This window comes from Rhamphochromis longiceps, linkage group LG10 (assembly GCF_057381845.1).
Source record: "Rhamphochromis longiceps isolate RC_006_pf linkage group LG10, R_longiceps_female_GT1.1, whole genome shotgun sequence".
Classification (NCBI taxonomy): domain Eukaryota; kingdom Metazoa; phylum Chordata; class Actinopteri; order Cichliformes; family Cichlidae; genus Rhamphochromis; species Rhamphochromis longiceps.
The window spans coordinates 10,220,859-10,234,737 of record NC_140566.1 but is presented as its reverse complement, the minus strand read 5'-3'; the positions used below and the strand labels follow the sequence as shown (position 1 = coordinate 10,234,737).

General features: G+C 38.5%; 1 protein-coding gene across 7 annotated transcripts in view; it reads left to right on the top strand.

Annotated features, from left to right (window-relative positions):
* msi2b (musashi RNA-binding protein 2b) overlaps positions 1-13,879 on the top strand; it is a 282,220-nt gene that overhangs the window by 230,774 nt on the left and 37,567 nt on the right. For all 7 annotated transcript variants that reach the window (XM_085420129.1, XM_085420126.1, XM_085420128.1 and 4 more), the window contains exon 10: positions 5,223-5,297. In XM_085420129.1, coding sequence (XP_085276255.1) covers positions 5,223-5,297 — 75 coding nt within the window. The remainder of the gene's footprint in view (positions 1-5,222; positions 5,298-13,879) is intronic.

The following is a 13,879-nucleotide window of genomic DNA, read 5'->3' as shown; positions in this document are numbered from 1 at the left end:
ATCCTGAAGGCCATCCTGTGTGAATATATTTTCGAATATATAGTTAGGTCTAGTCTAGTATTTGGACAATAAGACTTGTTTTTAAATTTTGCCTGTCTACATGACCGCATTGTATTGAAAATTAAGCAATCAAGGTATAATTGAGTATTGAATTTCGGATTTAATTAAAGGGGTTTAAAAAAAATAATAAACACATTTTTTACACATCCCCTCTCTTTTTAAATGCTCAAAAGTAATATCACATAAGCTGTTTTCCTTTATCTTATGACAAATTAGGGGATAAAATTTTGAAAGTTTAAGTGTAGAATTTGCATTTGGTAGTTGTTCCTGAAAACTCTTAAAATGCAGATCAAACAGGTGTCATTGGATGTGAAAAGACCATCATTAGGCTGAAAAATAAAACAGACTTATCAATGTGATAGAAGAATTTTAAACCGAGGTTTAACTTGGATGATGTGAAGAGAAAAGCATGGAAAATGAAAGGAAGGGCTAATTATCCATGTGTAACAAATTATCTGTAAAATATAGTGGAGACAATGTTAAGGCACGTACAGCTGCTAGTAGAACCAGATCTTCAGTTTTTATTGATGGAGTGCTGATAGCAGTACCAGGATGAAATCTGGTGTGTACAGATGTTTATTTTTCTCAGACTCTAAGCCTGTAGTACTAATAGAATGGCACTTCACAATACAAATGGCACACTTTTCATTCTTCATGCTACAGTCACAACAGGGAAAACTGTGGCCAAGACCATGGCACAACCCAAATTATTGTCACTGTGTGAAGCTAACTTGCAGTCAATAGGACTTTATAATGGTTGCTTGGAAGACGGGGATCAGGTCAGCAACCACTTGCACATCTTCAAAGTGTCTTTGATGTGCCAAGATGGCGTTAAAACAGCAAAAAGATGGAATAATTCTACCATCTGTCTGATATCAGTTGGTGAATAAATGGGGTTAAGTTAGCAATTACATGGAGTGTCTTTGTGGTAATACACTGTTTAACTGTAAATTTGTGAAAGTAGACGTTTCTAATCCCCCCCAAAGCCACATGTCCATTGATACTATGACTGCTCCCAGACTACCAAAAAGCAAACCAAAAAAAGCGGCAAATAATGATTCAAGCATAAAAGAAAATCGCAAAGTAAGAATAATAAAGCATCCTCGACTGTACCAAAGTGTAAAACAGTTAAACATGGATTCTTAAAATCCATGTTTAAGCCAGCCAGCTTATTAATCAACCAAGGACCCAGACAAAATTTGAAACCTTAACTTTCAGCCTTTTACACCAAACTGGAAAACACAAAGAACAGTTTTGTTTGTTGGTATCTCTTGGTTCTGAATTCTTCAACATTTTGTTTGAGTTAGTGCTCAGTAATTATAGTTTAACATTGATGTAGATGCTGATAATGACAGCCTCAACACTAGAATTAATCTACTATTAGACTCAATTGACTTCTCTCAAAATGTAAGTGAGCCCACACACCACTTTAACCATACTGAACATGTTCTGACATCTTACATAGAACATAGAACCAGAACACTACTTATCAGCATTCGCTGAGAACCCTTTATTGTCTGATCACTTCTTAATAACTTTTAAATTTACAGATTACAGAGCAGTCTGGAATAAATGTCAATACAGTAGATGTCTTTCTGAAAGTGTTGTTACCGCATTCAAGGATGTAATTTCTCCACTGTTGTCTTCAATTGCATGCACAACTCCAATGCAGAGGCTGATTATCTCATTAATTACATCCCCATTGTGTACAACCCTGGATATTGTGGCTCTGAAAAGAGAAACCCTCAAATCACTAGTGCTTGACTCACAAACACAAATCTTCATTTAGCCTGAGAAAAAGATTTTCTTGCTCTTTAAAAAGAAAACAACCTCCGGTCTCTTTTTAAAATTTTTATTCAGGGTTAACAAGGAGTCAGAGCTCTTTTAAGACAAGCATTCCCGTAATTTTAACTAATGATTTCACAAATTTCTGTACAAATAAAATTGTCATCATCAGAGAAAAAGATAGTCATCCTCAAAACACAGACCATTATTATGGTTCGGTACTACTTAAACTCTACAATTGATCTCTCTGAGTTAACTTCAATAATTGCTTCCAAACCATCAACATGTCTATTAAACCCTCATTCCTACTATTCCTACCATTAATTAGTGTTTCAATCTTAAATGTGAATAATATATCTCTGTTAATGGGCTGCCTACCACAGGCCTTTATGTTGGCAGTAACTAAACCATTAAATTTAAAAATCTGTCACTTGACCCAGCTAGATTAGCTAATTATAAACCAATCTTCAACCTTCCTTTTATCTCAAGCAATGGTTTTTTTTTTTTGAAGAGTTTAGTCAGTATACAGAATTAATCACAGTAAAGAAACAGCAATCAACACTGTTGACCACAATATTTTATTAAAGAAATAAGAGCATGCTGTAGGTATCAAAGGCATTGTGCTGCAGTGCTTTGAATCATATCTATCTAATAGACTCCAGTTTATTCATGTAAATGAGGAGTCCTCTTCTCATGCTAAGGTTAATTATGGAGTAGGGCTGCCACAAACGATTATTTTGATAGTTGACTAGTCACCAATTATTTTTGCGATTAGTCGACTAATCAGATCATGCATCCATTGGACGTAAAACGTACAGCTTATTGCACCAGCATTATTCTGCTCTTATATAACTATCATTAGCTTACAGCTTTAAGTGTTTAAGGTATGTGCTAACTAAAAATAAAGACAAGATGATAATTTATTCAATTTTAATTAAATTTGCAGATTGTTTCGGTGGAGTTTAATAAACTCAGCCGTCTGCTACTTACTATCTAAAATATAACAGGACACCGGAGTATATTCTTGAGCATCTCACACTTCTGATAATCAGTTGTCTGCTTGACGTTATTCAGCTGTGTAAAAACTATAACTTTAATCTCAGCCAAACTGATTTACTCAGGAACAAATAAAATACTGAAAAAAGCCAAACAATAACATTTTTAAGTTATCTAAGTGACTCATATATCATGTTTATCCTGAGTAGCGAAAGACGGCAGTGGGTTTGAAAACGATTTGCCGGGAGTCCGGTGTTCTCACCGGCTCTAGTGAGCCTTGAACCCCGACTAGCTATCGAGCTGGTGGGTAACAGACGTCTCCAAAAACATCGGAGTGCTTTTGAAAATATGTGGTGTCTTGATAAACTGAGCAGATATTTTAAGTTTACACAGCTACATTCTCGCCTGAAAATATGTTAAACGTTTATTTTGTGACCCAGAAAGTATAATAAGAGTAAAATTAAAACTAACTAGCTGCCGCCATTGTTGGAAACTGAGCAGGGGTGCGCTGGGCCGCGCTATGAATTCTGGGATAGGTTGGGCCACGAATTATACACCCGGACCCATCCTTCAAATCTGGGGAAATGAAGGCCACATTTGTCGGAGTCTTCGAATTTGGACAGTCTTCGTCGTGTCGCTGTAATGTAATTGGCCTACAAATGCGGGCACAGGAGGATGCGGTTCCTGAATTTGGACACAGCTACGATACCGGACACTGCTTCTTCTTCGGCGTTTAACGGCAGCTGGCATCCTTGTACATACAGTGCTGCCATCTTCTGTTTCAGTCCATTATTACACTCTTAAATCCTACTACTTATTCCTGCGTCTTTTGGGATCTTACAAAGCTTCAAACGATGCGTCGACTATTAAATTAGTCGCCGACGATTTTCATAGTTGACGTAATCGTGACTAGTCGACTAACTGTGGTAGCCCTATTATGGAGTTCCACAAGGTTTCGTGCTGAAACCACTTCTGTTTACATTATGCATGCTTCCCTTAGCCAGTATGATTAGAAGGCATAGCATGCATTTTTCATTGCTATGCAGATGATACCCAGGTATCCATTAATCCAGATCACACACTACTGCTGGGGGCTTCCCATGATGCTTCTTCAATCACCTCTTTTCATTCTGTGTTTATACACCACTGCATTTAATCATTAGTTATTATTGACTGAGTCAGTCACCTGACTTCAACCCAAAATTAAGCAAACATTTCTCTTTGAGAAAGAAAAAACTCTAGCAGAAACTTTTAAGAAAAGGAAGCAATCTAACTCAGTTGCAGTAGAGGCCTAAATGGTAAATGGCCTGCATTTGTATAGCGCTTTTCTAGTCCATAGGACCCCAAAGCGCTTTACACTACATTCAGTCATTCACCCATTCACACACACATTCACGATGGCAAGCTACATTGTAGCCACAGCTGTCCTGGGGCGCACTGACAGAGGTGAGGCTGCCGGACACAGGCGCCACCAGGCCCTCTGACCACCACCAGTAGGCAAACACGGGGTTAGTATCTTGCCCAAGGATATTTGGCATGCAGCCAGGATGCAGCCTGGGATCGAACCACCAACCTTCTGATTAGTGGCTGACCTGCTCTGCCACCTGAGCTACAGCCACCCCAAAGCCTAGCAAAGCATTTCAAATTTGGTGAGGTCTGTTGGGTTTCAGATCCAGATACTCCACATTCGCACATTTAGCAAGCTTTGGCAAATGTCTTTGTATCAAAAAACAGTTACTATTCCTATGCCCAGTTTGAAATAGATAACTGCTGCTGTGTTCTTGTCCATCTTTGCTTATTGTTATGTTTTCCATAGATTCACTTTATCACTCCAGCCTAAGACATCACCAGTGACAGTTACTATATTCATCATATATGCATATTGTATGAAAAAGGTTGGGTGGGCATTGCTAACACTAAAATCTTAGAAGCATTAGTTTTGTTTATAAATCCCTTAATGGCAACTTGCCTCATATATCACGCCCTTATTTAATTGATCCTGCAATCATTAGTTGAGCCCTTCAAGTGCCTTAAGTCTTCAGACATTTTTATTATATTTTAATTATACTTTCAAGATCCTTTGAAATGATGATACTCTGTGTTTTTGGTAGATTTAAATAGGGGTTGAATAAAAGTATTATAAATTAAGAAATTGCTTAAAAAATCCTTAACGAGTAATTCATTTTGTTAAACCTCTGCTTTATTTCCTGATTTCTTAATTTCCAATTCATTGTGTTCATGTACAATGGCAAAGTTGAGTCACTGTCAAAATTATGTCACTGTCTGTGCTGTTTTTAACCTCTATTGGTGTCACATGGTATGTAATTGATACAATATTTATATTTATCATCCCTTGTTAATCTGTTTTCTGTCTCTCAAAGGTTACCCTAATATTGTGGCAACGTATGGTCGCGGATACACTGGATTCGCGCCCAGCTACAGCTACCAGTTCCCTGGTAAGTTAATGCTTTCGTAAAATATTGGCGTTGCAGCCGATTTCTGTTTTGCTCTCTCAAGCAGCACAATCAGACACACTTGCACACGCATACACAAAAGATGGTCAGTGTACACGTCAGTCACCAAATAATCTCCAGGGTTATAAGTGTGCTTCGTGTCTGGATTCCTCAACGAAGTTTTGAAAGCTGACATATAGTGAAGTAAATTGCTTACTCCTTTTTATCCCATACTTGAACACCACCATGACCAAATGTCTAAAATGGGAGAAGTTCTTCGTCTTCAGTGGCCCAATGTATGCAAATTCATCTGTGGAGAAGCGGAAAAATAAGCATCTCTTTTTGTTGGCAGATTTTTAAAATGTGGTCCTTATAATGGAAAATGAATGAAGTCATTTTCTGCATTAAAAGTGTTGACTCAGAGTGCCGGGCACTTTAATGGGACTCCAAATGGCAGGCGTGCAGTTTGGAGGTGAGCAGCTGTACCTGACTGCTGCAAGAAGGGCCAGTGGCTCTGTGGTGCTTCACTTAGATAGGCATCCTGTCAATTTCATGCTTTATTTAGGGACTTTACACATACTTTGTTTGCCATGCCAGACATCATTCCTTCCACTGATAAGACAGAATGAGAAATATCTGACAGCGGCTCAGATCTCTGTAATATCTTTGTGAAATAGATTCAGAAATGGTTAGACAGGAGGTCCAGCTGTGACCACCTGCAGATCAGATATATGCTAGTTTTATACTTGACCACAACACTGTTCCACAGAAGAAAAAGGAATAGCACCTACTTATTAGTGTGAGTGAATATAAAAAGTATACAAATGAGGTCTTCGTTAAGAGTGACTGATTAGACAAAAAATATTATTTAATTCATATAACTGAATGACTCCAACATTTAAAACAATTGCTTTTGTGTATCTTACATGAATCTTAAATACTACCCTTAAAACCATCCTAGCGTGTGTGTGCTAGGTCAACAAAATGAGAGAAATGGGACTGAACGGTAAAGGAATGATGACTATTTTTTCCTTGTAAATAACTCTAGTTAAACATAGATTTTTAAAATGTTTACTATTTACAACAAATTAGGGAATATCACCTTCCCCGAGGCAGAATGTAAGATCCTGTCCATGTTAAACTCAATTTAAAGAGTTTGATAAAGCTGTATGATTAAAACAACCTCCTCTGGGCTCGTTCAACTCTTGACAGGTAATTGGAAATTTTAATGTATGAATCAAGCGTCTTATCCAAATTAAATAACCTCAGGCCAAATATTGACTAGTGTCCTTCCTTACTAAGATGTGGAAAGCATCCTCAATTTAAGATCAAAGGCTTTTTTTCTCACTGTACACTGCCTTGCTGAAACACTCCTATAAATAAATGGTGCTGGGGCCTCGCAGTCTAGATCCAAGAGGCATAAATTGTGAGCAGCATTTCAAGGCTTTTTTTCTTTTTTTTTACCCTCAGTAAACCTCAGGGGTCCACTGTTAAGAGTTAAGAGAAGCAGTAAGGAAATTGTTCAATTGTCAAGAAAAAACAGTGATGAAACATTGATTAGTGAAGAAGCACTGAATTAAGTACAACAACTCAATAAGACTGAAACGGAAAAAAAGACAAATCAAAGCTGACAAGTCTGCAGCTGAAACAAGGTTCAAGTGTACAAAACATAACCTAAAATAGAGCTGAAATATACACAGCCTGAGATGGGGAACAGACAGCACTCAGTGCAGTCTGTTCAACTCAAAGCAGACACCTGCACCGTGGCTGTTAAACAGTAACTGACACTCCCAATTAATTCCAACATTGATCACAAAGTGCATTCGATATTGATCACATGCACTATGCCTGTGTCTATATTTGTCAGCCGTGACGTGCTTACAGAATAGTTCCATCATAGCATGGGCATCATTACTCTTTAATGCACTTACAAGGATATGCATATTACTGTTACAGATTGCTGATATAAATCAAATTGTACTGTATATGTCAAACATGAGCATGTATCAGAGCACTGCCCCAAAAGGGCAAATTCCAACCTCAAACTGTGGTATTTATTGTTTCTAAGTCCCATTAAGTTGCTGAGCTACAGATGCTTCTCTGGCACAGAAAAAAGTAATGATGTCTAGTTGAGATAAATTGTTATATTTAATGTCAACCATCCAGGTAGGGAAATCCCAAAAAGTTGATTCTGTTCGTCTGGACGTAGTGTTTTCAACTCCAAAGGTTGGACAATTGACTGAAGAAATCCCTTCGATGAGTGACAAAACTCAAAATGCTACGTCCAGATGAACAGAATCAACTTTTTGGAATGTTATATTTAATATGATAATGAATGTGTATCCCAGGAAAGCTCTCATGTATGCCACAACTACAGAGAGTGGCGTGATAAATTCATGGAACATCTGCAGACTACAAGATGGATTAATAGAGTTCCTGACAGACTAATGTGACTGTAAAAAGGGCAAAAAGGGAAAAAATTGCAGATCTTGCAGCATCAAAAATGCAAAAAGGCATTTGCAAATGTTTTATGAGGCATAAAATACATTTAGCCTGCAAACAATTCAGCTTGATGAGAAACATCAAATGGAAACAGAAAATTTTTCGGTTATAAAAAAGAGCTAAAGGGTACCTATGGTTCATCAAACATCTGAGGGTTAAAAAAATTAGCTCCAAGTGTCATAATGCTGTTAAACTGATTTACATTCCTTTTATAGTGTGAAATCACAAATTCTGTCACACGTGTCAGATACACATTCAGCTCTGTGGAAGTCCCCAAAAATAAATCTTTGTTCTAAGCATGTTTGTCCCCTTTTTTTTTTTTTAGCTTTTACAAAAACATTTATACCAATAAAAAAAAGTGAGCAGCGTTTGGTAAATATGCTTTCTCTGATGTTTTTTTGTTGGTTTTACAACTATAACCTTTTTTTTTTTTTTGCTGCAATCCTGTAATCACACACTGTTTACCTTGCGGCAGCATAATTTCAACATTATGATTGAACTTCACAATGAACTTAATTTTGGAGACAATGCTGTATACGGGGAGCATAGTGACAATCAAGAAGATAGCGATGTTTGCCTCAGAATTAAAAAGGGTAAGGAGCAACAAAGTGGCCACATTCCAACTAAAAAAAAAACTGTGTTGTGGTTTTTCAGTTTATAAAAGAATTTCTGTATGGTAGTGAATGCAACTACTCAATTGCTTATTATGTTGAAGCATTATATTCTCCAGCTTGTCTGTTGGATGGGTCAGTCTGATGATGACAATGAAGACTTGGGATATTGATCATTGTCTGATTCCACTGTGAAATTTTTTTTTTAACTTTCATATTGTGGGCTTTTATTATGTCAAATTGATGTCAGACTGTCATATCAGCATAAGAATATGATGTTACCACTTCCTGTTTGGATGTAAACTTGCCTACTTTAAGATGACGAGTCTGAGTGAGATGGCTGTGTTAGATATTTATCCTGAGTTTAAGGTCTGCTTTCAGCTTCACAAAGGTGGCTGCCTTTTTACCTGACTGGGTCCACGCTGTGCAAGTTACAGCAGTGCAAAGTGTGCATTGAATTTTCTCTCGAATTTACACGCTTGCAGTTTGATTTTAAAAAATTCATAAATGTTTTTAATTTTTCTGCCAATCCATTTTTTACATTGCTGGAATTATAGTAGTAATATATTGACTCAAGTTAATAAAGGATCAGATAATAACATTAACAATTTTCTGCAGTATTACTCTCTTGTCTTGTAGTGTAGTGTGGAATTTTGCAATCTCTGATAATATCTCTGATTATGGTAGGCGATGGTCAGCTGAGCTATTTTCAGTTCAATTCAGTTTTATTTATATAGCGCCAGATCACAACAACAGTCGCCTCAAGGCACTCTATATTGTAAGGCAAAGGCGCCACAATTTTGTGCAGTTGTAGGTGACTACACACAGAAACTAAGAAATTAGAGCAGAAAACAAGGGTTACTGAAAAAAGCTGATAACTACATCACAATTAGCAGACATGTGACCACCTGTCAAGCTCTGGTCAATGGGAAAAAATGACTGGTTACAAGTGGTTACTGGAGCTCACTGGGAAAGTAATGGCTAAAGCCACAGGAGTCCTAGATTACTCCGATTCTTCTGTCTATCCTTCAACCAGAGAAAACGGTCGTAGATTTAAATGAACCACTGTTGAGCTGTAGTGAAACTGCAGAAAGTGCGACAGATATCAGAAATGCAGACTGTTTGCTTTCACAGTAAAACTTGAACCTCTTAAAACATGTTGGCTGCAACTTTGAGACACAACTTGTATTAATAAGCCTGCTTTAAATGTATTAAAGCAGGCTTAATACATTTCAGTTTGTATTGCATTTTCTCTAGTTTGGCTACACCTCGGCTAGTGGTTAGTGAATGTTTGCAGGCAAACATGAAAAATTACAGATTGCCATGGACATCTGGTAGTAGTAGGTTACTACCAGATGTCCAAAGCACTAGGACAGGGGTGGTGTTCATACGCATGGGCACACATGAACATCACCCATCCTTTCCCCTCTCTCTCTCTCTCTCTCTCTCTCTCACTCACTCACTCACTCACTCACTCACTCACTCACTCACTCACACACACAAAATACACACATTCTGCTCAGCCAGATTTATTGTAAATGTCACACACCAACATGATAATGAAAGAAATGTACTCCTACAGTACTAAAACCACAGGCCAGTCATTTTCAACAATTGCGTGCACTGTCTCACACACACAAACTTTCAGTTCAACCAAGTCCACAAACAAAAATATAATAATCTACAATAGCATTTACTTTTACAATGCATGTTGTTTAGTGGGACTTCTGGCATTCCTCGCCTTGAACAATTGACAGTATCTTAAGCACAGCCCATTGACATTGGGGTATTTTTCCATTGGCACACTTTTCCAGAACTCAATGGTCCCTTCCCTTAAAGCAGGTTTCAATTGGTCCTCCTCACAAAGATCGATCATCTCCAACTCAGCCGCAGCTTCATCTGTGACTAGCGGGACTTTCAAACAGCCGGTCTCTGCATTAAATGGGTCAACGAGGAACATAATCTGTGGCCTTTTCAATTGTAGATCATGGAACCGGGTCACAAAGCTTTCGTGCAAGTTTTCAATCAGCGTTGCATATCTGGCTCTTTGCTTACTCAGGGCAGCGCTGGCGACTTGCCCGCTGGCTTTTAGCAGAGTGGGAAAATGCATTAAATCTCCCTTTTGAATATGTGTCTTGAACAGCTTCAGTTTGTTGACAAACGCAAACACACTTTGCACCAGGTCAGGCAGCATTTTTAACTTACCCTGCAGGGTCAGGTTCAGTCTGTCCAAGTGACACAGCATGTCGACCAAAAAGGCCAGATCCATAATCCACTTGAGGTCCGAGAGCTCGGGATAGTCCTTGTCCTTCTCTTCCATAAACAGTTTTACGGCATCCAAAAGCTCAAAGAAGCGAGAGAGTACCTGGCCTTTTGACAGCCACCTCACAGTGCAGTGCAGCGGCAGGTCACCTGGAAGCCCTTGGTCCAGCTCAGCGATGAGATTCTTGAATTGATTGTGGTTAAGCGCATGTGTGCGGATATAGCTGACGATTTCCATCACAGGCTTCATGACGTTATCTAAATTCAATGGTTTAGACACGAGTTGCTCCATGTGGATGATGCAGTGGAAATTCCAAAAGTCAGGAATAGTTCGGTCAGCTTTGCACAGCCCTACAAGCCCGTTCACAGATCCCATCATGGCTGGTGCTCCATCCGTGGCTATTGCAGTTAACTTCGTTATGGGCAGATTTGCTTTTTCTAATGCAGCCATCATGGTTTCTTTCACATCTATGCCACGGGTTCTGTCTTTTAATGGCACAATATCCAGGAGTTCTTTGATCACACAATCGTTTGACACAGACTGTGCAAATATTGCCATTTGAGGCTTGTCTTGTATATCACAACTCTCATCCATCGCGACACTAAAATACTCACATGCTTGAAGGTCAGAGTGCAACTGTGATTCAATAGCTGTGTTAATGTCCGATATTCTGTGTTCAGCAGTGTGGCGGGACAGTTGGACGTCTGATACCATGTGTTTTAATTTGTCGTTTTCAGGAGACAAAATTTCAACAACGTCACTGAGACATTTTTTAACGAACTCCCCTTCATGCTCCCCGCTTCATCCAGCTGATAGGATGCGAGCGTTATGGTCTCTGACCACTTCGTAAATTTTTGGAAAAACTGTATCTGCTTTTCTGCCTGACTTTTCAAAGTGGCCAACTCGTGCTTGCGAAGTTCAGTCCCTTTTGGAAATTCCTGGTCGATGTTAGCATGGAGTGAGCTGAAAGTGGCCCTGAAGATTTGAAGCTTTGAAATGCGCTAATGACGTCTGACATATAAGGCAGAATGGCTTGCCATTGCGTTCAACAAAAAAATATAAACTATCCCACTCTGTTAAAAACGTCCTGTGTACATCTTCATATTTTCTTTTTGCTGTGCATTTTTTTCCCTGCCATTTTAAGGGCCAACTTGCTCCTACTGGGAAACTTTGCGGTATTTTCATCTCACACACATGGCCATTTGATGAAAATACCGTATTGAACTCAAGCGAAGCGAACGCGTACATTTTAAAACAACAACACAAAAAAATTTTATTTTTCGCTTTGCTTTGAATCCTCCACAAATACTCAGGACACGTCACCAGAAATGGAAAATTGCACCCTTACTTCTAGCTGAAGCTTTAATCAATCCTGTTCTAATATTTGCAGAACTAAAGGTAACTTCCTAAGGAAAATTTAATAGCATACTAAACTCCACTAGTAAATAAACACAAAATCACTGGATTACCCTCACATCCACTGTGTGTGCTGTAATTAGGAAATTATACTTGGTCTCATCCCCCTCCAGCTTACTGGATCGCAGAAACTAGATACAACCAGTGTGTTTATTTGCATTTTAGATGAACCGTCTCTTTAGCAGCTGCTGCACTGTTACTAATCATATGGACTCAATAATAAATACACTGTTATACGGATGTTACAGCATTGGCAGCTTTTTCGGTAACACTTTCAGAAAGCTTTAGCTCACTGTCAGGGTGGTAAGCATCTATGAATGCAGGTATCAATATGAGCATGATTCAAAGTAGTCAACATGTCAGTCATGCAGCTTCAGTTCATTTTCAGCTTTAGAACCCACACATAGCATCATGTGAAGCCGCAGCTGTAGGAGTATTGTGCATATGCCTGATTGTTACTACAATTTGACATTAAACCAGTTTGAACAGCGGAATAGTATTATTCAGTCTCACCACACACCGCCTCAATGTCATGTTTTTCTTTATATGTTATATTCCTTTTAAAGGTAATTCACTCTGCACTGTGAGTGAATTACTCAGAAGTCCAGCTGTTTTCATTACCACAGAAAACTTGAAAGTGACATTCACTGTAAACACTCTTGTACAGTGTTGCTCTGCTCGCCCTGGACTGCAGCCGGGGTAGGAATCAAAGCAGAAGAAAATCAAACACTGAGCTGGACAGAAATGTTCAGACTTCAGACCTAACATTCATCAGACTGCAAAAAAAACTCAAATGGAAAGGATCTTTGAGTTTAAAATGGGCTACAAAAGATATTAAAGAGTGCACAGTTCCCTAGATTGTGCAATTGGACAGCACTGATTTTTTTCCCCAGAAAGCTTTAAAAGATTAAACAAACTAAGCTTTGGTTGATTTTGAGATCATGTTTTGTGATAGAAATAAGTAATGTGTATGTCTTGTTTTGAGAGCGAGGAGAGAAATAAAGAAGCTGTTTTTGTCTTTCTTCAGATATCTCCAAGTGTCTGTGCCATTGGTTTTTTTTTTTTGGTTGTTTTTTTTTTTTAAATTTATCTGATTAGATGATACAAAGCACATTGTGATTACTTGGGGAAATCGGCCCTGCAGTAGGATAGTTTATATTTCATGTTTTCTAAAATAGACTGCCATTTTCTCCTATTTAAGAGCCAAAATGCAGCCGTATGGCTAAACAGACAAAGCGGGAGCTGACAAGGCATGAGGGACGCTACTGTACATTATTCTCCTTTTTATGCAACAGTCTAATTAGCATTAGCTCGCTGATAAATGTGCTATTGTATTATTCAGCCTGCAGCGCCCTGGGGAACGATCCCAAGATGTGCCGCATTTTAACCAGGTGTCTAGTTCGGATGAGCTCACGTGATTGAGAAATTTGAAAGGACTATCCAGTTTGATCACAGCCTTACAGTACATCGAACTGTTCTTTACTTGTCGATTGTTCTAGACTAACACGGGATGTAACGATGAAAGACCCTTGTGTTTACTGTGGATAATAAAAATGCAAATGCCAGAAAGAGAATGTTTTTTAGCAATAAGCACAAGCTTATGCTCTGTAATTTATGTACAGGACAGTTTCTGCCAGCAGTGCAAGCATATATAGAAAAGAAATTATAAAGAGTTTTAAGAATGTAGTACACTGCATTCATGAGGAAAAATGTAATTAAAAAGGAGAATGTATTGTGTGTGTGTGTATTATGCGTGTGAATAAGCCGTAGAAGCGAGCATCAAAAGCAGGGAT